The following is a 25,365-nucleotide window of genomic DNA, read 5'->3' as shown; positions in this document are numbered from 1 at the left end:
GATACAGAGTGCATCCTAAACAGAGTGTACTCATTGCCAAAGATTTATAAGATGATCAATTTCATTGGCTGACAGAAATGTCTCACTGATTTTGATTAACTTGGGAAAAAATCAAGAGCAGATAGTAATTCATTGAAAGAAGTGATGCTGAAATTTTCAGTGAAAAAGTGCTGCATTCATTTCTGAAGAATGGAAGAGAGAGGAAAACAGATATAGACTCAAATGCTCAAAGTAAATTCTAATGGAGGAGTAGTTTTTTGAACATGAGAAATTCAAATACCAGTATGTAAGACTTACAACAGGAAGGTTGATGATGATCACACACACTCAGGTTGTGTAATTTTGGCAATAAATATCCACTTTTCAACCATTATATACAAAGAATCAGTCACTGAGAAGTCAGACTAAAAGCACTGTTTGCTACAAAACCCATGTCAACTAAAAATTCAGATCAACTAAAATAAGCAAGACCATATTCCAGCTTACCCAAAAAAGATCTAACTATTGCGACCAAGTTTGGATGAATTCCATCTTCTAGAATTCAAATTATCATGCTGAAGAAAACAAATGGCTAGCACCTGCCTATCCGGACAGATGACAGCATCATATAATACCTAACAAGATTCACTGGTATGATATAAAAGCATCAAGACTGCGGCAGCATTTGAATTTGGTTTGAATTTTTTTCCCCAGATAATCAAATATTCAAGAAAGTTTGCATATATAGAAAATAAAATTGCCCCCCCGCCCCAAGATTTTCCTCAACATTCTAAATAGCTCACTTACGCTTTAGGTCCAAATGCAGAATTCCATGGCGATGCAGATCCACCTGTCCACAGAACATTTGCTTTGATATATCCCAGATTTCTTGGTGGGTCAGTTTCTCCTGTTGTCTCGTTCTCACAAAATTAGACAGGCTCAACCCTGTGTAAATAATGTAGCAAAGTTAGACATGTTTGTCCCAATGTAGATCATGCAGCAAATTCAACAGGCTCATCACTGTGTAAATAATGTAGCAAATTCGACAAGCCCATCCCTGTGTAAATCATGTAGCAAATTAGAAAGTCTCATCCCTGTGTAAATCATGTAGCAAATTAGTCTCCTCCCTGTTAAATCATGTAGCAAATTAGTCTCCTGCCTGTATAAATACTGTAGCAAATTAGACATGCTCATCCTTGTGTAAATAATATAGCAAATGAAACAGGCTCCTCCATGTATAAATCATTTAGCAAATTAGACTCTTCCTGGTGTTAATCAAGCATTAGATGAGACAGGATCATCCCTATGTCAATCATGTATCAAATTCAACTCTAAACTGTGTAAATCATGTACCAAATCAGACTACACTTTGTAAATCATGTATTAAATTAGACTCTACCCTGTGTAAATCATGTAGCAAATTACACTCTCCCATGTGTTAATCATGTGTCCAATAAATCAGGACAATTTCTTCCAATTAACAGCTTAGTGTTAAAACCATCTCTGATATACTTCAGTGATAACAAGATTTTTAAAATAGCTGCTACGGTGGGAATACTGGACGTCATATTAGCACCATTTTTATTTAGGATAAAGTAGACATCATTTGAGGTCTTCTTTTGAAAACTGCATGGCATAATGATGATCCAGTCAAGAGGAGTATCGACAACAAGATGTCATAACAGCTGTTATGAAAGCCACATTGGATGTACAAATAGCACCATTTTCATTTAGGTGCAACTAAGTAACATAAAGGTCTATCGGTGAGAACCCCACATTGACATGGATGGTACCATGGGGGGGGGGCAAGATTATAATAATATAAGCATATATAACAAGTTTGATAAATAAAAAAACTAGATATACAACCTCCTGAGTGGTAACACACTCAGCCAATCTGATGCAAGATTATCTAGTTAATGAATCTTACTCATTATTTAATCTATCCACGATCTTCATTAAATATATCCATTTTGCAAGTTTTATTAAAATTGGATCCAAAATATGGCTTCCACAGAGAAAACAAGCATAGTCAATGAGATGCATGTATCTTGCTCATTATCAAATTTGTAACATTAGACATCATAAATAAAACCTTCTGATGAAAACACCAAGTCAATAAGACTTTCCTTCAGGAGAAGTGGTCTTCAAAAGATTTTCAAAAGGATACAAAGGTGAACTGTATCGAAGCCAGATTAGCGCCATTAGCATTCAGGATCAACAAGGTATCATATGAATTTTTCATATGATCATCCACTCAGCATGGCCACAATGGCAGCCATACTGGATGTCAGAGAGGAATCATTTTCATTAAGGACCAACTAGATATAAAGTCTTTTAGAGAAAACGCCATGCGACTATCGATTTAGGAGAAGCAGTAGAAACAATATTTTCAAGATGAATGCTGTGGTACCCATACAGGAGCTGTTAACAGAACAAATTTTACTTAGGACCAACTAGATCATGGAATGAACACTTATAAACTTTCACAGCAATCCTTTCAAACTAAGTGCTAACAGATGGACAGATGTGGACAACAGGCCATCCCATAAGCTCTTGATGTTTATAAACAGAATAGCTAAAAACAACTTTATTCTTCGAATCTTACTGACATTTACCTTTGACTCCCAAATCAATAAGTTTATTTGTACCCAATGTGCAAATCATCCAACAAAATTTAGTGAAGGTACACGACTGAGAACTGAAACTTTCAAGTACAAAGGTTCATCTTCCATTCAGTGACTCTGACATTTGATCATAAGACTCCCTAGTTCACATACTTATTCCTTGAAACAAGTATGAATACAGGAGAACTAAATGAAGAAATAACTGCTGAGCTTACAAATTTAACATGTGATTTTCATGCATTTAATCAATTTTTCTTGGTGCAACTTGTTAGAAATTAGTATCAATTCAAGGTGTACAGACTAAGCAAACAAAATTACAGGATTTTTCTCAGGTTTTTCAAAGATTATTTAGGATAAAGAAATCAAATCTTTTTTTAGCAACCAAGTTTCATGCATATGTCATAAAAGACATTAGACTGAAAGTGTAGAAAAGAGAAATGACTTTAACCTTGAAGATTAAAAGAAACAGTCTCCCACTTTTGGTTAATGGTAACATATAAAGATTCTTAGAAATGATGAAACAGCATGGATTCCAATACTTTCACCACAACTAACCTGCATCCTCAAGGAAGAGTGACACTATAATACCATCCCTGCCACTCTCCTGCTTCATTCCGAGGAGCTCACAGATGTTTGGGTGACTTTTCAGAGTCAAGAGGGCTATGTTTTCTGCCTTCCTCCACTTTTCCTTGGGAACCTGATACAAGCAGAAGTAGCAGAAAGATTAAACCATACTCAATATCATCCATAAAAAAAGAAACAACTCAACCAGCTATTTTATTTGGTGCCCAAAATATACTGTCCATCATTCCTGAAATTGGTTTGGAAAGCAATGATTTACAGAATGGCATCTAACTGACATTAGAACCAACAGATCCTTAGAGTCTGCTCTCAATTATTTACTCAAGTTCAGTGCATAAATTCTGTGGAATAATCTGAGTCATGAATAAACAAAGATTACCCACTGACTTATTTGAAAGAGATTCATTACTGTTGGTGACCTATAACTGCATTAGGAGACTGCTAAATTCTATCAGTTAAGTATTGGAATTTGCACAATGATACACCTTAACAACTGTATGGAGTGCAACTCAGGCATGATGATGCACCTAAACAACTGTATGAAGTACAAGTCAGGCATGATGATGCACCTAAACAACTGTACAAGTCAGGCATGATGATGCACCTAAACAACTGTATGAAGTGTAAGTCAGGCATGATGATGGATCTTAACTGTGGAGTGCTAAGTCTGGAAATACATCGCTTTGATAACTAGACAAATGATAAAGGCATTGGGTTAATGAATAGATAACATGAATTTTGAGAGCTTTGCACTAGAATGATGATGTCAGAGTTGTATGGGAGAAGCGGTGCAAATAGGATTTGAAAAAGGGTATAAACTGTTTTCATCTTTCATACCATTTGATAGCACGTGTGAATTAAAATCACTGAGAATGTTCATTAAAAAAACACAGTTATGATCTGAAACCATGTTGCTATAGTATTAAATCACAGATGTTAACTAAAAAATACAGAAACCTGCAGGAAGCCAAGCTCCCGTGTTTTGTCAAGGAAAAGGAAGTGCAACAATAAACACACATAAGAAAACCTACACTGCCAGAAGTGACAGTCTAATTGTCCTGTCATTTTCATTTTGTTAAGTATATCCATAGTGTGTTTCACTTTTGGTACATGACTTAAAATGGGGATATATTGTGAAACGTATCACTCGGAGATGAATTGATAAATATATCATGTGGAAGTCAACTGCAACTTACCCATAATAGAGTCATGGAGATGAATATAAATAAAGAATTGGACAATTTTTATTATTACTGTTTCCTAGTATTCCTCTTGTTTTGAGATCAGTCTGCAGATGTATTTAATGTTGTGTTTAGATATAGTTTGTGAGGGATTATTTATTTAAATTATTTATTGGAAATGAAAAGTGCTCTTACTAAAGCAACATTCTGGGATTATTTTGAATTCATTCAGATAAGTTTTTTTTTACAGTACTATTTAGATACATTAAGACTATTGGTACTTGAACATATTCAAGGACATTGGTATCTCAGCATATTCAAGGACATTGGTATCTCTGCATATTCAAGGACATTGGAATCTCAGCATATTCAGTACCTGGAGTTCATTCAGAACACTATTCATTTGGACTTGTGATATAACTTCTAGGATTATTTTGGATTTAATTCACAATACTTTAAATTTCTCTTAAATATTTATTTTATAACTTAGACAACTAAAGTATTTGTTCAGATTTACAAAACTGCTGGGTTTGCTTCTTTCTGAGTTTAAACCATAGAGTCATAATAATTTGAAAGACTGAAACAAATGGCTGTAAAAAAAAAACTGAGAAACTTTTCGATTACTATATAATCTACTGAACAAAATATGACTTACATTTTTGCTCCAGATGCATTAAAACAATTACCCATTCTGACCCACCCGCCATTTATATGAATGAGTGGACACGATGTGTATTGTTCAAGTCATATGTAAGAAAAGGTGTACCGATTTCTGTATGAACTTCTTCCTGCTGACCCTGTCCTCACAGAGTGATATCGTCCCAAACCCTCCTTTAGTAAATCTCTCTGCTTTGAATTGATGACCCTCAAGGTAAGCTCCTCCTTCTGGGTGTAGAGCCTACGTAGAGATGATAAAATGAACTGCAGTATAATGAATTTATAGCAATCCTCCAGCAATCTGATTAAACTCAAGATCACCAACATAGCAGAGTTATGACACTGATCAAGTTCATTTTTTGAATTTTGAAGACATCATATAAAGTCTTGCATTTCTTGTTTAGGACAGTTATCATTAATAATGATAGGTCCGTAATGATGTTTATTAATGTCATAAATATGAATGCAGTAATTTGATAGATGAATAAAAACATTCAACATAATGAAACCTGATACTGATACCCAATGGAAATACTTCTAATAAGCAGATTTTTATCAGACTGACCACTCAAGATCTTCAAATTACATAGCCTTTTCCATAATTCATTATAATCCTATGACATATAATAATATATTCATGTAACCATTCATCCAGTATGTGTACTGTATTTAATTCTTACAGTATTTATTTTACTCTAGACAGTAATCAATACAATAACCATTCATCCAGTATGTGTACTGTATTTAATTCTTAAAGTATTTATTTTACTCTAGACAGTAATCAATACAATAACAATTCATCCAGTATGTGTACTGTATTTAATTCTTACAGTATTTATTTTACTCTAGACAGTAATCAATACAATAACAATTCATCCAGTATGCGTACTGTATTTAATTCTTACAGTATTTATTTTACTCTAGACAGTAATCAGTAACAATTCATCCAGTATGTGTACTGTATTTAATTCTTACAGTATTTATTTTACTCTAGACAGTAATCAATACAATAAGCATTCATCCAGTATGTGTACTGTATTTAATTCTTACAGTACTTATTTTATTCTAGATAGTAATCAATACAATAACAATTCATCCAGTATGTGTATCAGTGTATCCCCTAGGAGTGTAAGACTGAAGGTAAAAAGAAAACTTTTGGTGTCAGAATTGGTGGTCAAATGAAAAATGTGGGAGTCAAGAATATGCTGGCAAATTTTCATCTCATCCCTAATCTGTTTTACCTGAACATATGAAATTACAACGTGTACTGCATGCTCACTTTATCTCGTACTAAAATTAAAAATCAACAAATAGCTCAATAATCAAACAATAATGTTAATGCTTCTGAAAGGAAATTTACACTCTCTCAATTGTTTTATTTTATTTCTTCAGAGAACAGATTTCTTGAAATTTGATGCATGAGTTTTTTGCAAACTCTTGCTTGTCAAAATCAGAACGTTTGGCTTTATATCTAACAAGCATTTTCTCATGAACAGACTTCGATGAAAGATTGTTTCTTTTGAGTGACTGTATAGCATTTTGGACACAGAACCCTCTCTCACAAGGAACAGAGGTAAGTGGGATGGTCAGACTAATAGCAGCAAGCTGTGCAAAGTTGGGGAAAATATCCCCTCCTTCTTAAAGAAGTACAGTGGAACCCCGCTAATAAGCTATAATTGGGGTAAAAAAAATTGGATCGTTTTAATATCGAGGTCGCATTAATGCGGGGTTTTACAGTATTTTACTTTTTTCAGAGAACAACTCATTGGCACATATACGTGTATTCATGTCTAATGTACAGGATGAATAGAGTATTATCACCGTTTACTATCGTGCAGTCGTGGCATGCAGTTCATCCATAATGCATGTAATTCGATAAAAAAATTGCACACAGATTTACAATATTCAATAATTTTGTCCCAGATCATTGTCTGAATTCAACGTGTAATATACAGCTTGAACAGAGTATTAACAATGTTTACTTGCCGTATGATATCTAATACATGTAATTCCATTGCAAAAATTGCATAAGTATTTGAACTATCCAATAATTTTGTCACACATCATTATATGTCTGAATTCAATGGGAAAAATTAACAGCAAAATTAGGTTCAGAAAGACAAAGCATGTGTATGATTCATTACGTTCCAGGGTGTATGAACAGTGTCTGTACAACTTTCATATTGCTAAAATGTTCCTATATGTATTTCTGTGTACATTTATCTATTGCAAATTTCCAATAATTAAAGCCTGTACGCCTATTCATTTAAATGACTACAGCAAAAATAATTTCAGCGTGCATATAACTTTTACTTCAGATTTTGTGAATATCAAAAGAAACTTGTGAAAACTACTATACTAATCACTGAGCAATGTGCAGAGAATGACTTGCGCTTGTGAACTTGCTTTTCCTTAATGGTAAAATATTTTTATGAAAAATAGGAAATTAATAAACAAACACCATGCAAATGTAAAACCAGAGAACTAAGTGCAGTAGGCCTGCAAAGGTCACAAGTCACTTTTATAAAAATAATTTAAGCTGAAAGCATGTACAATTTCATACCCTTTCAATTTCCAGCTAATAAAGCGGAAATTATTTACTGGTCAATTGATTGCTTCTAATAACAACACCAAGCCCAGCAAACATGCTGGCGGCTTTCCTTTCGTTTATGTTTATTAAATTTTGAGAATCTTTTATCAACCACCTCATTGTCTGCTGCTTGGTTGTATATACAGTTAAAGAAGAAACACATGTTGGCTATTGTTTGAGCAACGATTGTATACAGATTTAATTGAAGACAGTCACAAAGACGACTTACTGGCTTTACTCACTGATCAAAAATAAGTTGCTGTTGTTGTAGGGTTTAACATCATTTTTCAGCACACAATAGGCTATACATGGCAGCCAGTATTAATGGTGGAGGAAAAACCCGGGAAAACTCCAGAAAGAACCACCGACCCACGAGAAGCTACTGGCAAGCTTTCTCACATACCCACATTAACCGAATCCGAGACTCGAACCCACGCAGACAGAGGTGAGATGGCAGTGATCCGTAACGGGGAGCGCTTCAGACCACTCAGCCACTCGGGGCCCCCTCAATAATAAGTAACATTTCCGATAATGTTTATTTTGGGCATAACACTTCAAAAACCTGGTGAAACTGTTCAATTTCAGAAGCTACACCACGATTGTATTATATTAAAATTCATACGCTAACTCATCCTCAAAATGATAATAAACCTTTAACACACTATTTCTCGTATATTTTAAATATTTTATTTTTTCCCAGTACGAGAAAAATACACGTACATGTATTTAAAATTTCAGGAACCATGCCACGATCATATTAGATACGAATTCATATGCGAACTCTTCCCCAAATTGATAATAAACGTTTTACACACTCTTTCTCATACTAAAAAAAAAATAAGCCCAGTACGAGAAAAATACATGAATATGTATTTAAAATTTCAGGAACCACGCCACCATCGTACTGTATTTGAATTCATATGCGACCTCTTCCCCAAAATGATAATACATTTTTTATACACTATTTCACATACTTGGACCAAAAAATATTTTTTCAAGTGCAAATGAATATATGAAATTTTGGAAGCCATGCCACAACCACATTATATCCGAATTCGTGTTATTGCGGGGGCACGTTATAGCAGGGTCGCATTGTAGTTTGCTGATTTCAACCAGCCCCTTCTCTTTATGTCTTGAAATGTAGCAATTGAAGCAAAGGAAAGATGCCTTGGTTTCCTCAGGGTCAATCAAAGGATTTTCCCTGTTCCAAATTGTTCAATGAGCCTCTCCAAGGACTCCGTATTTCTTCAATGCCTTGAGGTAACTTTCTAGGATTGAGTACTGTAGAGAGGTCTTTCAAAATCTGCATATCACATGGGGAGAATCTTTTTCTCATCTCTGATTCAACACATGCTACAATTTCTTTTCCGAGATTTTTGACAGACTCAGTCTTTACTATGCTGATGACAATCTTTGGGTTGTACACCTTGGTATTTTCCTGGCATGTCAAGTTGACCATTTAGTTCAGTCACACGTGGTGTATATCCATCTACATTGCTGACATGATCTTTGAGTGTTTCCAGAGTAGCATCAAGCATATGTTCAACCTATGCATACCAGTCATTATCTTGATTATGACTCACACCATCCATTTGATCAGAAACTCAAGGTCATCAAAACATTACATCATTGAGCCAAAGTCGTCACATCTGACCCCATCGATTAAAAACAATAACTCAATTATGTCAATGTTGCCCTCAAGAGGAGTCATTATCCAGAATGGGCTATTAAGGTTTCCAACAGCCTGAATGCTAGTCAGAATTAAATTACCTGGAAGAGTCGACCAATAACTGGGAAAATAGACTCGACTGGTAGCATCATCATACCATATGTGAAAGGGATAATGCCTTCAGTGTGTTTTTGAGTGATAAAATTGTGTGTTTTAAACCATACCAGACCCTAAGCCAGATGCTAGTTCTCCTAAAGGATAAGACTGACATGAAAGATATTTGTGGACCTATCTATCATATTAAGTATGAAGGACAGGGTGAAAGTCGGTGCCATCGTGACTATATTGGGGAAACAGAAAGGACATTGAAACTAAGATTTAATGAAGACCAAGTTCAAGCTCATCTTAGGTATCAAAGCACAACCACAACATTTACACTTGCCATACCATACTTGGGACTTGCACTGGCAATACTGTACCTTGGGACTTGCACTGGTTATACTGTACATTGGGACTTGTACTGGCCATACTGTACCTTGGGACTTGCAATGGCCATACTGTATCTTGAGACTTGCAATGGCCATACTGTACCTTGAAACTTGTACTGGCCATACTGTACCATGGGACTTGCAATGGCCATACTGTACCTTGAGACTTGCACTGGCCATACTGTACCTTGAGACTTGCACTGGCCATACTGTACCTTGGGACTTGCACTGGCCATACTGTACCTCGAGACTTGGTTAAAAAAGTGGATAACAAGCCTGGTTTGAGCTGGGGGTTAGAGAATCTGCCTAGTACATCCATGTGCACAATATCCTGCTGAACAGGGATGGGGGCCATTACAACCTGCTGCATATCTGGAACAATCTGTTAACATTGCTCACTATTCCTTCTGGTGATGTTAACAGTCAGTTGAGATTACATCAGTTTACTGATGAAGTCCTTACTATGAGGATGAAAGCTTCAGGTTAACTTTATACTGTTTGTGTATATGACGAAAAAGTTTAAAATGCATCAAATATTTATTATTTATTTTAAAGGTTCAAGAATAATTTTATGTGGTACAGTTCCACCATTCTGAAACAATTTGTTAAATAATGATAGTTTCACGCCAATACCATATTTCAAGTGGTCAACAGACTATAAAGTACAAGCAAAAAAATCCTGAATTCTGGATTTTTGTGGAAAATGTGTGTTACTTGTGTTATTGTTTAAAAAAGAAAATACTATGTTATATTATTTTATTTTTTATCTAATGTGAAAATCAACATCACTTACATGGTCAACAATCCAGAGGCCATCTTGGTGTCTTTCTGGCAGCTGCTCAGTGACTGTAAGAAACTCTTGCTCTGTCACTCTGCATGTGTGTCTATTGCATTAATAGAAAAATAGTGATGTTGAGGTGCTCTTAAAATAGGGGAAGAAAAAAAAAGCTTTTAAAGATATATAAACAGATAACTAGTATGTTGCATGCAGTATTAAATGATTATTTACCAACAAACAAAACCCGAGATCAACAGTGGCTAAAGATTTGGCATGTAGCTTTTTATAAAGAGTTCTGTAAATACTACAAAAAGATACTGCCTGCTTAAACATTCTGCTTGTCTCATTAAAAGCTCTTTGGCCTTAATGTTTATGACATAATATCCAATGTTAACTATGATTTCTTGTCTGTTACATCTTATGATGGACCATACAAATTAGTTCTTCAAGTTACATAATTTTTTTGCAGAAGTACTTTTTGAAATTATCCACAATCAGACTATTGGTCTAAAATTTAAATGGGTGATGTTCAAAGACCCACTTCCATTTACAACTCTGTATACTGTATAATGGAACACACATCCATGAAGTGGATTTGAACTCAGGCCATGCTGAGGTATTTCTCAATGAAATACATCCAAGACGTCTGGAGGAAAAATGGTGAATCTGTGTGTCCCATTGTAATATTTATAGGACAGTTGTGTTACATTTACAGTTAGTTGTCTGATGAATTAACAGCAAAAGCCTGATGATTTTAAATGACAAATAAAGGTCAATGAGGAAAATGCCCAATATAATTGCAGTTTGGCAGGTGGAAATTTTGTGGTATATTTTACAGTTAGTATGTTAATGCTTCTTCAGACTACTGGAAAAAAAACTAAAATTATACCTGCATTTTGTGAATCATTCTTGAGTACTGGTTAAAAATGTATGAACATTTGCTGGTTTTAAAAGTAGGTTCAGGCCTCATATTTTCAAAACATTTTGTGTAGTTCTTAAAAATATGTAGCATTTTTCTTCTTGTCCAAGTAAGATCATGCACCATATTTTCAAAGTAAGATCTGGACCCATATTCTTAAAATAAGATTTGTATTCTCAGAGAAAGATCAGACTTCATATTTTCAAACATTCATCAGGCCCTTTAGGCCCCATATTCTCAAAGAACGAAGTTCAGACACTTCTTATCACAGTAAGATCAGACCCATATTCTCAAAGATAAGACTTCTCAAAGTTTGGTCAGGCCTCATATTTAGAAGTAAGATTAGTCCCAGTCTTCTCAAAGAAAGTTCAGGACCCATGTTTTTAAAGTAATATAGGCCCTGTATTTTCAAAGTATCATTAGATCCCATATTCTCAACAAAAAAAGAAAGATCTTACCCTGCATTCTCAAAGAACAAGCAGACCCTGTATTCTCAAAGAAAGACCAGGCCCCATATATGGAATGTAAGATCAGGCCCCCATAAATGGAATGTAACATCAGGCCCCATATATGGAATGTAAGATCAGGCCCTTCATTTCCGAGATGAAACTCAAGCTTGAAGTCATAAAACTTGGACAGTTTGTGACTTTAGTTAAAATGAAGTCAAAGAACATTTAGGATCCTATTAGCTTTACTTTTGATACTAGCATGCTCCATCTGTTCCATGTAGGTATACTTCCACTATCACATCTGTTTTAGGGCTTTTGGCTTGAGCTCAAATTTCTTGCCCTAAAAGTCCCATCAGTATGGCAACTGATATATGATCATCCCATATTTACTTAACTCCAGTTTGTTTATCTACTGTATTTACCGCGTATGTTGGGACACGATAAAATAAATATAAAAATTCCTGTCCCAGAACTTAAGGTGAAATATTTTTTCACTTTGGTCATATGTCGTAAGACTTAAGAAACGAAATAAATTTGTATTGCATTTGTGCTTGCCCCCCCACCCCACTGCACGTTGCAATAAAATAGATAAATAAAATGCTTAATTGATAATAAAAAGAAAGAAACTAACCTTGTGTTGTTATCATGTATTCCTTTATTCAACATGAGCATTAAAGAATAAAATATTTCCATGAAATCCGTATAAGTAGTGTAGGATTCCATACTGTAGCGTGTATCAATTATGTCCGATAACACACACCATATTGTTCATTGACATGAACATTGAGAAACAATTGTGTGTGGTTGTGCTCAAAGGTTTGAACATGTTATCCAACTGAAAACTGGAGCCAACAAAATTGCAAACATGAGGGAAATAGTCAACCGATATCTTGAAGACGACATTCACGCATGACATGGTATTGGGTGCAAAATAATCAAGATTGAATTATATCCAGGTCTAATTATGACAGTATTTTGCTAATAAAAATCATCATTTGAAAACACATTCACTTGAGTGCAAGTGACTATCTTTTCACCAGCTCGGGTTACAAAATTATCCTTACTATTTACCCACAGACATCAATGCTCCTTTGTATTAATTGTAACCACAGATGCCAAGCACATAGAAGCCCTGGCTGGTGGTGAATAAACACGACTGGCAGCAAGCAGTTAACTCATCCTTTGAACTTACTGACAGACATCAAAGACAAAAGGTTTTCTTATTACAAAGCAAGCCGATCTCAGAAGCCGACTTTGGTTACTTTTTTTGTAAAGGATATCAATACAAAGGTTATTTTATTGCAAAGCAAGCCAATATTGGAAGCTGACTGGATTCTGTGAAGTGAGTCGATTTTTTTAATTTTTTTTTTTGAATATACGAAGATGGCCGAGATATGAAAGCAAACTTAGGTTCCTTTTCAACTGTATTCAAGGGAATTTTGAAAATAAATTGAAACAATGGAACAAATTTAAAAGTGACACAATATAGTGCTCTGTGCACAGATGTTGATGACCCAGTGTCACCCAGAATATTTGGAGAAAATAAAACCATGTGATGAATTCGTGAAGGCCAGAAGAGATGCAAACGATTTCGCAAACGAAGAGGGAAATGATCATTCGATATATTGAAGACAACTACCATTCATGCATGGCACGGTGTTAGGTTAATTTATATCCAGGTCTACTGTATGACAGTATCTCGCAAATAAAAATCATTATTTGAAAACACATTCACTTGAGTGCAAGTGACAATCTTTTCGCCAGCGTGGGTTACAAAAATATCATTATTATTTACCCACAGACATCAGTGCACCTTTGTATTAATTATTACTACAGATGCCAAGCACATAGAAGCCCTGGTGGTAAATAAACACAACTGGCAGCCAGCAGTAAACTTCTTCTTTGAACTTATCGACAGGGCATCAAAGATAAAGATTATTTTTATTACAATCCAAGCCGACATAGGAAGCCAACTTTGGACTCGAAAGCCGAATTTTTTTTAAAGGCTGCAGTGGATTAAAGAACTTTATCTCAAGTACACAGTTTTGTATTTTTTCAAATAAAATTTCAGTTGGAGTGCTATGTTCGACATGTAATTTTCAAATGATTTAAAAGGTGTCCCACAACTTACAACTCGAAAAAAACAGTATGTCCCAGAACACACAGTGCACAAAAAAATTACTTTTAAAATTAATTTATGGTGTCCCAACTAATACGGTGTCCCAACATATACGGTAAATACGGTAGTTACAAACAATTGATATTATGAAACCATATACTAAGATTTGAAAGGACAGACAAATGGTTGGGGAAAAGTTGCAGGCAGGAAGGAATACTTGAGGCTAGAAAAAGGCTGCAGGAAAATAGGAAGAGTGAAAGCATGTCTGCATGCATTAGTATATTTATGGGTGGACGATGATAAGTGCAAGAAAGGAGAAGAACTTCGGATGTTGGTGGAGCTGGTGGGGTGGGGAATGTGTGTGTATGTGTGAGTGCATGTGTTAACCATACCTGGCAAGATTGAGCTGTTGATGGCAATCCTCATTAACTTCCTTATGCACTGTCTCATATCCTGCATAATTTTGTTGGGCCAATGAACACTCTGAAAATACAGCCTCTTGGTCCTGTGAGGGTTGGGTCACCAGGGGTGGATCTCTTTGTGGGGTGGCCCGTGGCAATAGAACACCAGATTTAGATTCCTTCTGGGGATTGCAAACATGATCTTTTCCTACATTGTCAAGAAAATATTGAAAGTAAAACTTCTGGGGACTGCAAACATGATCTTTTCCTATACTGTCAAGAAAATATTAAAGTAAAACTTCTGGGGACTGCAAGCATGATCTTTTCCTATACTGTCAAGAAAATATTAAAGTAAAACTTCTGGGGACTGCAATCATTAACTTTTCCTAAATTGTCAAGAAAATACTGAAAGTAAAACTTCTGGGGATTGCAAGCATGATCTTTTCCTATAGTGTCAAGAAAATATTAAAGTAAAACTTCTATTTAAAAGATGCAGGCAACAAGCAGTTTGTTGATAAGGACATACTTTGGGAGGAGATTTTATGCACTTCGCACAGGAAAAAAATTTACTGGATTAATTTTTCCTCTAATCTGAAATTTAATGCAGTAGAAGCTGATGTTAAAATATGCAGTGAATATTTTCCCTGTTACTATTTCAATCTTAGTTCCATCTCTACAGAAATAACTAGACATCCAAGTGAACACCTCACACGTCTACAAACGTGATATACACCCATCCATCAAGTAAACACTTCACATATCTAAAAACTGATATACACCCATCCATCAAGTGAATACTTCACATCCAATTTCAAGCTTTTGTTTTCTTTGAGGTTTGACTTGTAAGGAGATGAAGATACCTGACTAAATGTGAATACATTTTAATTTAGTATTTAATTTTCCTTATCAATTTGAGTTTTGCTTGTAAAATTTACAGCTAACCCCGCAAAATCAGTATGTAAAAAATCCAAGCACTAAAAACAATTTGAAAAACTGCTGTAAAGGCAATTCTTTATTATCAGGTCATCAACATATTCTTAAAAGAAGCCGATCAAATTTCATCTGTCTTACTCGAGTGGGGATTGCTTTATTCCAAAAAGCAAAATAATTGGAAAAAATATGGAAAAAATGTACGAGGTTCTTATCATCTGATCCACATATAAATAATAGGCGCCTGCCATATTTCATTAGTCTACCTTGAGTTGCTTTTGCACAACTCTACTAAAGAGATATGTTGGACAGACAGGCAGAAGGGCATGATGGAATCAAAATTTCCCCCAATAAAATGAGGGTATTTCAAATGGGCAATAAAATTAGCAGATTAAATATGATTCTGATTCTATGCATGTGGTTGGGTGTCAAATTTTGCTAATTTTTACCTTTCTTCCTTTTAATTTTTGCAAGATCATCATATGGACCCATGACACTCTTGTGAGCTGTTGTCTTGAGAGACTCTTTCTTTCTCACCTCGAGAGCAATGTCTATCTCCTCCTTTTCTCGTCTCTCCTCTATCCCAAAGAATTCAGTTCTTGGCTGCATCGTGGGACTTGCAGGGGAATCTGCTACTTTGTGGCTTGTACAGGGATTTATGGAACTCAACTTTTCATGTGGAAATGTCCTGACCTCTGTAAATGATGTGATAGAATCCTGGACATGAGGTTCATTTTGCCTAGGCTTCATGGATACAACTTCGATTTGTGTCCTCAAGAGGGCCTTGCTTTGGTTCGTCATCACAGCTGAATGTGAATGAAAGTACTCTGGTCTATCCTCAGGCCTTGTTCCACCCAATACCTGCTGGGGAAGATGCAGTTGATCCTTCCTGAGCAATACCTCCAAAGGGACCTGGGGGTCACCAAGTGATTTCCTAGGGTTTCTAGTCCCAGTGCAATGCTGGTGTTCAGGTTTTGGCAGAGGATATGATTCTAAAGGACATTTGTTTTGAGGATTTATGTCCACAACCCCACTTGGCGAAACAGGCTGGGGGTGATGGACCACAGACATTTCCTGATTATGTGGAAACTCCCCTCCCAAACCTGCTGACAAGTCTGAAAGTAAATAACATCAACTTAACAAAATCAACATGTTGAATGCCATCATGACAAAGCATTCACTTTACACATTGAAGAATTGAGGTTAAAACACTATGATTAGATGCAAAAAAATAAGGCATGCTGTGAAAGTAATTGTATTTAATGTGAAATAAAACCAGATTATTTCGGTGCATTTATGATTTTTCTAATGCACTTGAATCAACACCACTAATGAGCCTACTGCATTTATACCTGGGCTGCTGCAAAGTCTCCCTTACTGACAGTTACTATATTTCACGTAATTTGTCAAACCATTTAATTTTTGTTGACTAAGAATTTATTCTCATTCATCAATCAGCCCTTGTCCTCTTTATTGGTGAGAAAATGATTGATGCATATGATCCATCATTTTTATTATCATGTCTAATGCTGTTCATTAATTGGACAATGGTCTTAACAGTCCATACCCTTAAGTAATATTAATGAATGTTCTTTATTAAGTCGATCAAATTAACAAATCATGTGCATTTTCAAATGAATTCAGAGCCAACTGATGTTTTATTGCCTAGCAAAAATTATATCTCAGTACATGCCAAAGTGAAGACCCTAGACCATTTGTCAATTAATTGTATTGTTTCATCAATATAAAAATAAAATATAAAAAGCTTGTCATTTTCTGTCACTTAGAAAGTCACAGACTCAGTGAACTCAATCTATATATATATATATATATATATATATATATATATATATATATATATATATATATATATATATAGTGTATCTTTTAAGTGCTTATACTGTGTTGACTTGAATTTAATTAAAATTTTATTGAGAATTTATTCGACAATACACCCCTCTATTCTATTGTTACCTTTATTGGCAAATACAAATAACAAGCGATGCATGTGCTTGCTTGTCATTACATCTACTGATGTTTGGACAAGGAACCTAGTATACTGACAGATTTTCATTTCCCAATTGATTGTCACATTTTCCTTTTGATAGCCTCACTAATCTGACCTGTTCTGTCCGGTTAAATAATGGTGCAATATCAGACAATGAATATGATGCAATGGATGAAATTTATTATTATCACAAGAACGCCAACACACTGTTGCCAACATTGCCAGCGCCACATTTAGAATTCAATGTATAGAAAATAATGACCGCAGAAATAACCACATGACTGGAACAGATCATCATTAACACAACACCACCGACGACAACAATGTTATCAGCGCTGTCAGCATGACCAGAATTAGATATTGGTTTTCCAACTCCAATAAAAGCTCCTGATGGTTGGACACTTTAAAACGCGCTGGCACAATTATGACTATTATAGCTGGCCAAATATCAGAGAAAAATTATCTGGTTAATTATCCACCAACAATTTGCTGGTATTCTCACAAAAAACTGCATCTGATACAACTTGTGTGCAAGCCCCCATCTGGGAAGTCGTAACCATTGCAATATGATCATATCAAATCGAAAAAATAAATTAATCAAAGCATGTGACACATAACCTGACTCATTTTATGGAAATTAATTTTCCTTCTTTCATAGTGACTTTGACCTTTCACCATATGACCGCAAATGAAATCAGTATCTTCCTTATCTCAAATGCAATCAATCCACTAAGTTTCATCATAATAAGTGATAAAGAACTTAAGATATTGTAATGACAACATTTTTTTCTAAGAGTCACTGTGACCTTGACGACTTCCCTTTTCACTCAAAATGGCATTTGCTTTATCTCAAATGCACGAGATTTTTAAAATTATTGTGTGGAAAAGTTTTCCTTCTTTCAGTCTTTCTGACCTTGACCTATGAAAATTTGAGCCTGAAATCAACAGGTTTTTTCCTTGCACTACATGCAACATACTTACAAAATCAGGTTAATGGTACATGGTGACAAACATATTATTGTGCTGGAATTAAATGGTAAACCGATGGACAAACCTAATGATGGATGAACAACATAATATCATATACTCTGGTAACCATGACACTGTGGGCATAGTGTAAGTTTTGGTGGATTTATTGCCTGATAGTAAAAAGTAATTTTATCATTCGCGACAAAACAAATCATCAAATGAAAGAACTTCTACTTACAATGCTGGGACATTTCTGTTCCTATTGCAAAGTTTTCCACAACAGATGTCACAACTAATCAGGGGGCTTCGTCATTTCTTTTGCTTTTGTTAAATCAAGCAGCTTAATGTTCCTAAAATAGATAATGTAGACAAATTTTCTCAAAATAAACAACAAACAAATGGAGCCATCAATAAATCGTATGATAGCCTTCTAAGAAATGGAATAAATTTTATAATGAATATAGCTAACTCACCATAAAGAGGCTCTTCACAAGACAGACAACCACCTGCCTAACACCAAAATGGTGTATTACTACCATTCTGTCTTGTTCAAAACTAGTAAACACTTTTATCCCTTATATAAGGTCAATTTTCAGTTCAGGGTGACCACTGTAGTCAAGAAGCTATAAAAAGCTTATATAAATGTACTTCTGATGATGTAGGTGTTGGTAGTTACACAGATGTTGACAATGATTACTATCACAGGTTTAACTCTAAAACCCTTGGCACCATGTTTGTACATCAAGAGGTAGTACCCTACACCAAAATGGGTGGTATTACAGAAATGTAGACAGATGTAGTTCTACAAGCATACCAAATAATCTGGACTTTCCCCTTGCATTACAAAATACAGAGAGAAAACTGAATTTTTGAGACCCAATGTTTCAAAACCAAAATAATACGCCTTTTATCAGAATCTGATTTTGCGTCAGGATTTTACTTTTTCGCTTCAGGTCTAAACCTACCTAACCATTTAATGTGAGTGCAAGCAAAGTCTTCTTGCCACTGTGATCCAACAGTTTTTTTTTTTACAATGATTGAGCCAATCAATGTTTCTCTTTCAAACATGATTGATAAATTGGGCAATTTCATTATTGTTTTGTAGAGGCGCAAGTTACAGAGGGACCTCTGAAAAATAAAGGGTGTATCATCACATCTGGACATGGAAATGCAAAACTTTGATTAAGCTATAGTATGTTTCTTTAACTAAAGGAATAAAAATAGGCTAATATTGAAGATGCTGCTGTTGTTGTTGTTGTAGGGTTTAACATCATTTTCAGCACACGATAGGCTATACAAGGCGGCCAGTATTAATGATGGAGGAAAACCCCGTGAAAACCCCGGAAAGAACCAATGACCCGCAAGAAGCTACTGGCAAGCTTTCTCACATACCCACATTAGCCGCATCCTAGACTCGAACCCCACGCAGACAGAGGTGAGATGATAGTGATCTGTAACGGATAGCGCTTTAGACTACACTGGGGGCCCCCTAATACTGAAGAAAGTGTTTGGATAGATTTGTTTCATCCAAGATACTTATCATTCTTTTAACCGATTCAGCATTTCTGGCTTCTATCACATCAGAGCCAACTGAAATGCAGGTCAACAGAACTTGAAAACATGTCCTTTTCATTGTCACGTTTTGAATTTATGAGAAAAATAGTAAGTGAAGTCTGACTAAAGCAACATGAATTTGTAGAAAAACACTGATAGGTGCTGCCAAGTGTCTGAGATATTCCTGAAAATTTGGGTCAAGAAAAAGCATGTCAAATTTAATTGTCACAATATAAGATAGTAAGATTTTTTTCATACATAGCTTTCATTGTGATTGTACTGGATTACATCTGATAGTTGATCTTGTCCAAAAATGTCAGTGATCTTCATTGCTAATTTTGCCGTAGGTACTTCAGGATGTGTAATTAATGACCTTCCAAATGAATATGGATGTACGAGGATCCAAATAAAGTGAATAATTGCCATTTAAAGTTATGTAGAATCAAATTTTAAAAAAGACACCCATTACTGAAATAATTAAAGCTGAACACATATATGACCTGTATGACATTTACTACAGTACCTTACTTTATGGCTAAGTTGAAGCTATGACATTGTAGCTCAGTGTTTCTCAAACTTTTTTGTCTTGCGGCACACCAAAAGATAAAAAAATTTTCATGGCACACCTGAAAATATTTAACAATTTTAGTGGTGAAGAACTTATTTATTTTTACACATATATTTAATTTTAAATTTAATGTGAAGATGTGCCTGCTTTCAAGAACAAATCAGATTGAAGCGAGGCTCCAAAGTCGACAAACAAGCGCGCATTTCATCATCGATTTTAAGTCTCTCTCTCTTTCGATTTGATTTCAGTCAATGATGAAAATCCAAACTCACGAAACCACAAAGACACAAATGGCAGAATTACTTTGATTGCTTTTGAACTGATTGCAGGATATGTCTTCTTGATTGAGATCCAAAACTCATCCAGGCTCTTTTCGGGAAATACTGACTGAAAATATTTATCGTTATTTAAATCAATGAGCTGTTCTTCTTCTTCGGTTGTAAGATTTGTAGTTTCGCTGTTTCCGAATGGATTGATCACCCATTCATATTCATCGCTTGCATGTGATGGGAAGTAATGCTGCAGTGCCGACTGTATGTCTCTCAGTGTGTCCAGAATTTCGGGGACGAGATCTTGCACAAGTCTCCCGTTACGAAAGGAACCAATGAATGACAGACTGACAGAGATTGTGTTTTTATATATGTTACTTATTTTAACTTCTGCGACATTGATTTCCCATTTAATTTTGCGATATTTTCAAAATTTCAAATTCTAGCAATTTTAAATACTTTTCAAAACTCTCATGGCACACCTGTAAATCTCTCGCGGCACACAGATTTAGAATCACTGTTGTAGCTATATAGTCGACTCCAGTACCTGATAGGCTTAAGCCACTGTAGACCAACAATGTGAGACAAGTGTATGTTTTTGGGGTGAAGGTCTTACTGCCTAATAACAGCACTGAGTAGAGTGTTCCAATGTTGACAAACATCAGAATGAGGAGTACAGTTTTTAGGAATATCTCACACACTTTGCAGCCCATATTGATGCTTTTCTACAAACTAAAGTACTGAAGTTTTAGTCAAACCTTACTAATTTTGTCTTTTTTCTAATAAATTCAAATTCTCACACAAACAAATGAACATGTTTTCAAGTTCCATTGGCCTAAATTTTAGCAGGCTGGAATGCGATGGAAGCAGAGAATGCCAAAATTGGATTAAGGTGAAGAACATTTCTTTAATAAAAAGAATAAAAATATATCAATATTGAAGAAACTGTTTAGACAGCTTCATTTCATTCAAGATACTTATCGTCCTTTTAACTAATTTCAGCATTCCCCGCTTTCATTGCATTCCAGCGAACTGAAAAGAAGGTCAGTGGAACTTGAAAACATGTCCATTTCCTTGTTTGAGAATTTGCATTTATTAGAAAAAATGAAATCAGAGTATGTAAAGTCTGACTCAAACATTAATTTGTAGAAAAGCGTCAATATCTGAACCTGAATGTACACAGTGCAGGGCCAATTATGGCATGAAATTGCACTGAAGAGAGAGCCACTAAAAGGTAGTATTCAGAGCTGTTTTGCTCACTGCACTGTCACTAAGATGTTTCAAGTCCACAATGGTGTTTACGAAGAAAGAATTTCCAAATTGTTCTGTTCTGCACTACTCAACTACGAAACATCTACTTTTATTTATTACTTGTTTATCTACAATGTTTATATTTTAAAAATTGGAAAACGTTTTTTCTTTGACTTTTTTGTCTTAATGTTTTTTAAACTATACTGGTGAGACAGCTGGCACAAAATGAAACGATTTCAAAGGGACCACGAAAGGAAGCCACAAACTTGGATGCACAATGTACTGAAATCTGTTACATAACCAAATCCTTCGTTCATATTGACAAACCCATCTTTACAGTGCATTGGTATATCATAATCTGCTTATGTTGACATCTGGCCTGAGTAATGTTGTGATACACTCAGTCATGCTACCCGACTATACCTACAATCGACCAACCTCTGAAAGCGCGAACACAAAAAGCTACAATTAATCAAATGACGGCTCATCCCTGTTTTTAAAAAAAATGTACCAATAGAATAGTTTTGCTGAAACTTCAGAGAAAACTGATTACCTCTGAAGTACTGATTATTGTGTATAAATACAAAGCAAATGGAAATAATCTCAATCATAATTATATAATGTTGACAGTGTAACTTTATTATGGGTAAATGAAGGTTTACAGTTGCATGTTCATCGCCTCATCCTAGGAGTAAGTTAACAAAATTAATAGTGGGGCCTTGAGTGGCCGAGTGGTCTAAAGCGCTCTCCGTTAAGGATCACTGCCATCTCACTGCTGCCTGTGTTGGTTCGAGTCTCGGATTCAGCCAATATGGGTGTGTGAGAAAGCCTGCCAGTAGCTTCTCATGGGTCGGTGGTTCTTTCCGGGGTTTTCCCGGGTTCTTCCTCCACCATTAATACTGGCCGCCATGTATAGCCCATTGTGTGCTGAAATATGGCGTTAAACCCCACAACAAAAACAGTGAAATTAATAACATTTTGGATTTAGAGCAAATTCATCAAACACAATCACTGAACCTTATGTTATATCAGACAGTCCAACATCATCTACATGTAGTGATGGTAGTAATACTTCAAGTGCAACACCACATCATGATGAACGGGTCAAAAGTTCCCGAAAATTTCTCGACAGCTGGAAACTTTGGCGTCCATGGCTGAGATATAATACAAAGTTAAAGCGGATGTTCTGTGATATATGTATCAAGGCACAAGTCGTCAATTCATTTACAACTGGCTGACATATTTTGAAGGAATGTGTCACCTAAACATGAATCCAGGCGGGGTAAGTTAATTTTGCTCATTGATCTTTTACTTTTGCCATCAATTCCATGTTATGACTCCTGGGACTTAAACTATGCAACAAGAAAAAACAAAATAAACAAGTTCTGTATAATTGAAAATAATTTATTTCTCAAAATACAGGAGTGAAAGAATTAAATTAACTTACAGCATGGTGAATGAATTCCTATATCCTAAAAGTCCTTTCAATTCCAATAGTTCCAATAGATCCAAATATGTTCCAAAGAAAAATGCCCCATCTGTGTTAAAGTATCGAATGTACAGAAAGATCTCCAAAGAATTCAAATAGTCATTGAATAAATTTAGTTAATACTGTAGTTATTCTAGCATGTCATGCAAAAAATAAATCTTTTCAAAAACCAAGTTGGGAGATTGAATCCGAACAAACGCAGACTGGGACCTACCATCAGGAAGTTTTTTATGGCATATTTAAGCATAGTTTTCACTAAATATTCAACGATTTTTTCAGGTCTAATACACGTTAAATTCTCAAAGGACGTGCCATTTCTCCCTGTGGAGTGCGTTATCCCCCCACATGCCCCCATTTCTTATTATGGTCAGCTGTGCACAAACTGGACAACAGCTAAAGGTTAGACTCCAGCCTCTTAGACAGTAACTTAAAGAAACCGCCTGTTCTACAGCAATTGATTGACAAATAAACAATGCCCTTTTTTGTTATAGCTAACAATGTCTAAAATAGGTGTGAAATTCTGTTAACAGTTCAAATGTGGTCCCAAGCTACCATACACATGATAACCATTTCTCACATTTTATATCTCCCCCCCCCCCCTTATTTCCTTATTGTTACTAATATATGCATATAACACTGCTTAGTAAATAACATTTATTCCGAATTAGTTTATTGGGGGAAGACATGATCTGTACGTTTCTTCATTCCTTCTTTTAATGATGGTAATTAACGCTTATATATACGGTACATTAATGTCAGGTGTTGACTCGTGGAAGTTTCTTAAATAGGTCGCGCGAGCAAGGAAAGAAGTGTCCTCCCTTGTAGTTATATAGCGTGTTATGATGTCGGTTGGCTACCACTAACCCCTAATTTGGCCTAAAATGTATACTCTCCTTATAATTTAAGGCTAACAACCTCTTGAATACAGCTGGATGAACTAAATTTTATAAAATGATAAAGGTTCTATAGTAATGTTATCAACAAAAGTTCCCAACAGTTGAAAATAAATTTTAAAAAAAATAGAACTACTTACTACTACACAGTAGTGCACACAGTAATAATAAAACATGGCTACTTGCGGCAATCTAAAAAGGGGAATCCCCTGTTACTCGTCCTTTGACGGAAAAAACCGATGCGAACGATATATTATTATTATTATTATTATTATTATTCAAATACTTGTTTATGTATGTAGAATCACCTTATTTATATCTGAATATTATTTTCAGATACATTTATTTGGTGTACTGTTAGTTAGTCTGGTTCCTTGCCTTATATATTCACAACGTTGCACTTCGGAGTATAGGTGGCAATGGACAGCTTCGTAAATTGGCCCCAGAGTCTTAACTTAAGGCTACGGTGTGGTTTTGTTGAGCTATTATTGTGTAATAATTAATTATATGGTCATATTTGTGAAATTGGCATTTGCGGTTTGTATTGTTCTTAAAAATGACGTGAGGCATGTAAACTTCACGTAGTCTCTGCACTGCATGTAGCCAGTAAAATACCAATGATCGGCTAGGAAGCAGAGCTAGCCACTTGTAGCAATAAACACATTGGTTCAAGGCAAGTAGAATATCTCAAAAACTGCCTGGATGACAACTATTTTGTATTGCATCATGCTATTAAGTACACACTGTTTATCAAAATTATCACTTTGTGAAAGGGCTTGTGTTTGCATTGTGAGCATCACGTGTTCTTAAAAAATACCTAAAGGCATGAAAAATGCATGCAAAATTTTGGGGGTTGTGTGCAACTACTTTTTATTATATGAATTGCCATCGACTTGTCAATTATATTATTGTTTTTGACTTATTATACCTCTCCAAAAATATGGACCTTTTTGACCTCAATCGTGTATTTAATTTTTTATGCATTTTTATATTAA

At 35.3% G+C, this 25,365-nt stretch overlaps 1 protein-coding gene across 1 annotated transcript in view; it reads right to left on the bottom strand.

The window, feature by feature from the left end:
- LOC149776602 (uncharacterized) overlaps positions 1-24,607 on the bottom strand; it is a 35,691-nt gene extending 11,084 nt beyond the window's left edge. Inside the window, exons 1-8 of the mRNA XM_089941091.1 lie at positions 24,511-24,607; positions 18,585-18,696; positions 15,819-16,484; positions 14,431-14,647; positions 10,567-10,657; positions 5,136-5,267; positions 3,162-3,303; positions 787-924 (exon numbers count right to left, since the gene is read on the bottom strand). Coding sequence (XP_089797217.1) covers positions 787-924; positions 3,162-3,303; positions 5,136-5,267; positions 10,567-10,657; positions 14,431-14,647; positions 15,819-16,484; positions 18,585-18,597 — 1,399 coding nt within the window. The 5' untranslated portion in view covers positions 18,598-18,696; positions 24,511-24,607. The remainder of the gene's footprint in view (positions 1-786; positions 925-3,161; positions 3,304-5,135; positions 5,268-10,566; positions 10,658-14,430; positions 14,648-15,818; positions 16,485-18,584; positions 18,697-24,510) is intronic.
- Between the last annotated feature and the right edge of the window lie 758 nt (positions 24,608-25,365).

The sequence above is a fragment of the Sinohyriopsis cumingii genome, chromosome 18 (assembly GCF_028554795.1).
Source record: "Sinohyriopsis cumingii isolate HCF-2022 chromosome 18, ASM2855479v2, whole genome shotgun sequence".
Taxonomy (NCBI): domain Eukaryota; kingdom Metazoa; phylum Mollusca; class Bivalvia; order Unionida; family Unionidae; genus Sinohyriopsis; species Sinohyriopsis cumingii.
The sequence above is the reverse complement of the archived record's forward strand: the minus strand, read 5'-3'. Positions and strand labels throughout refer to the sequence as shown.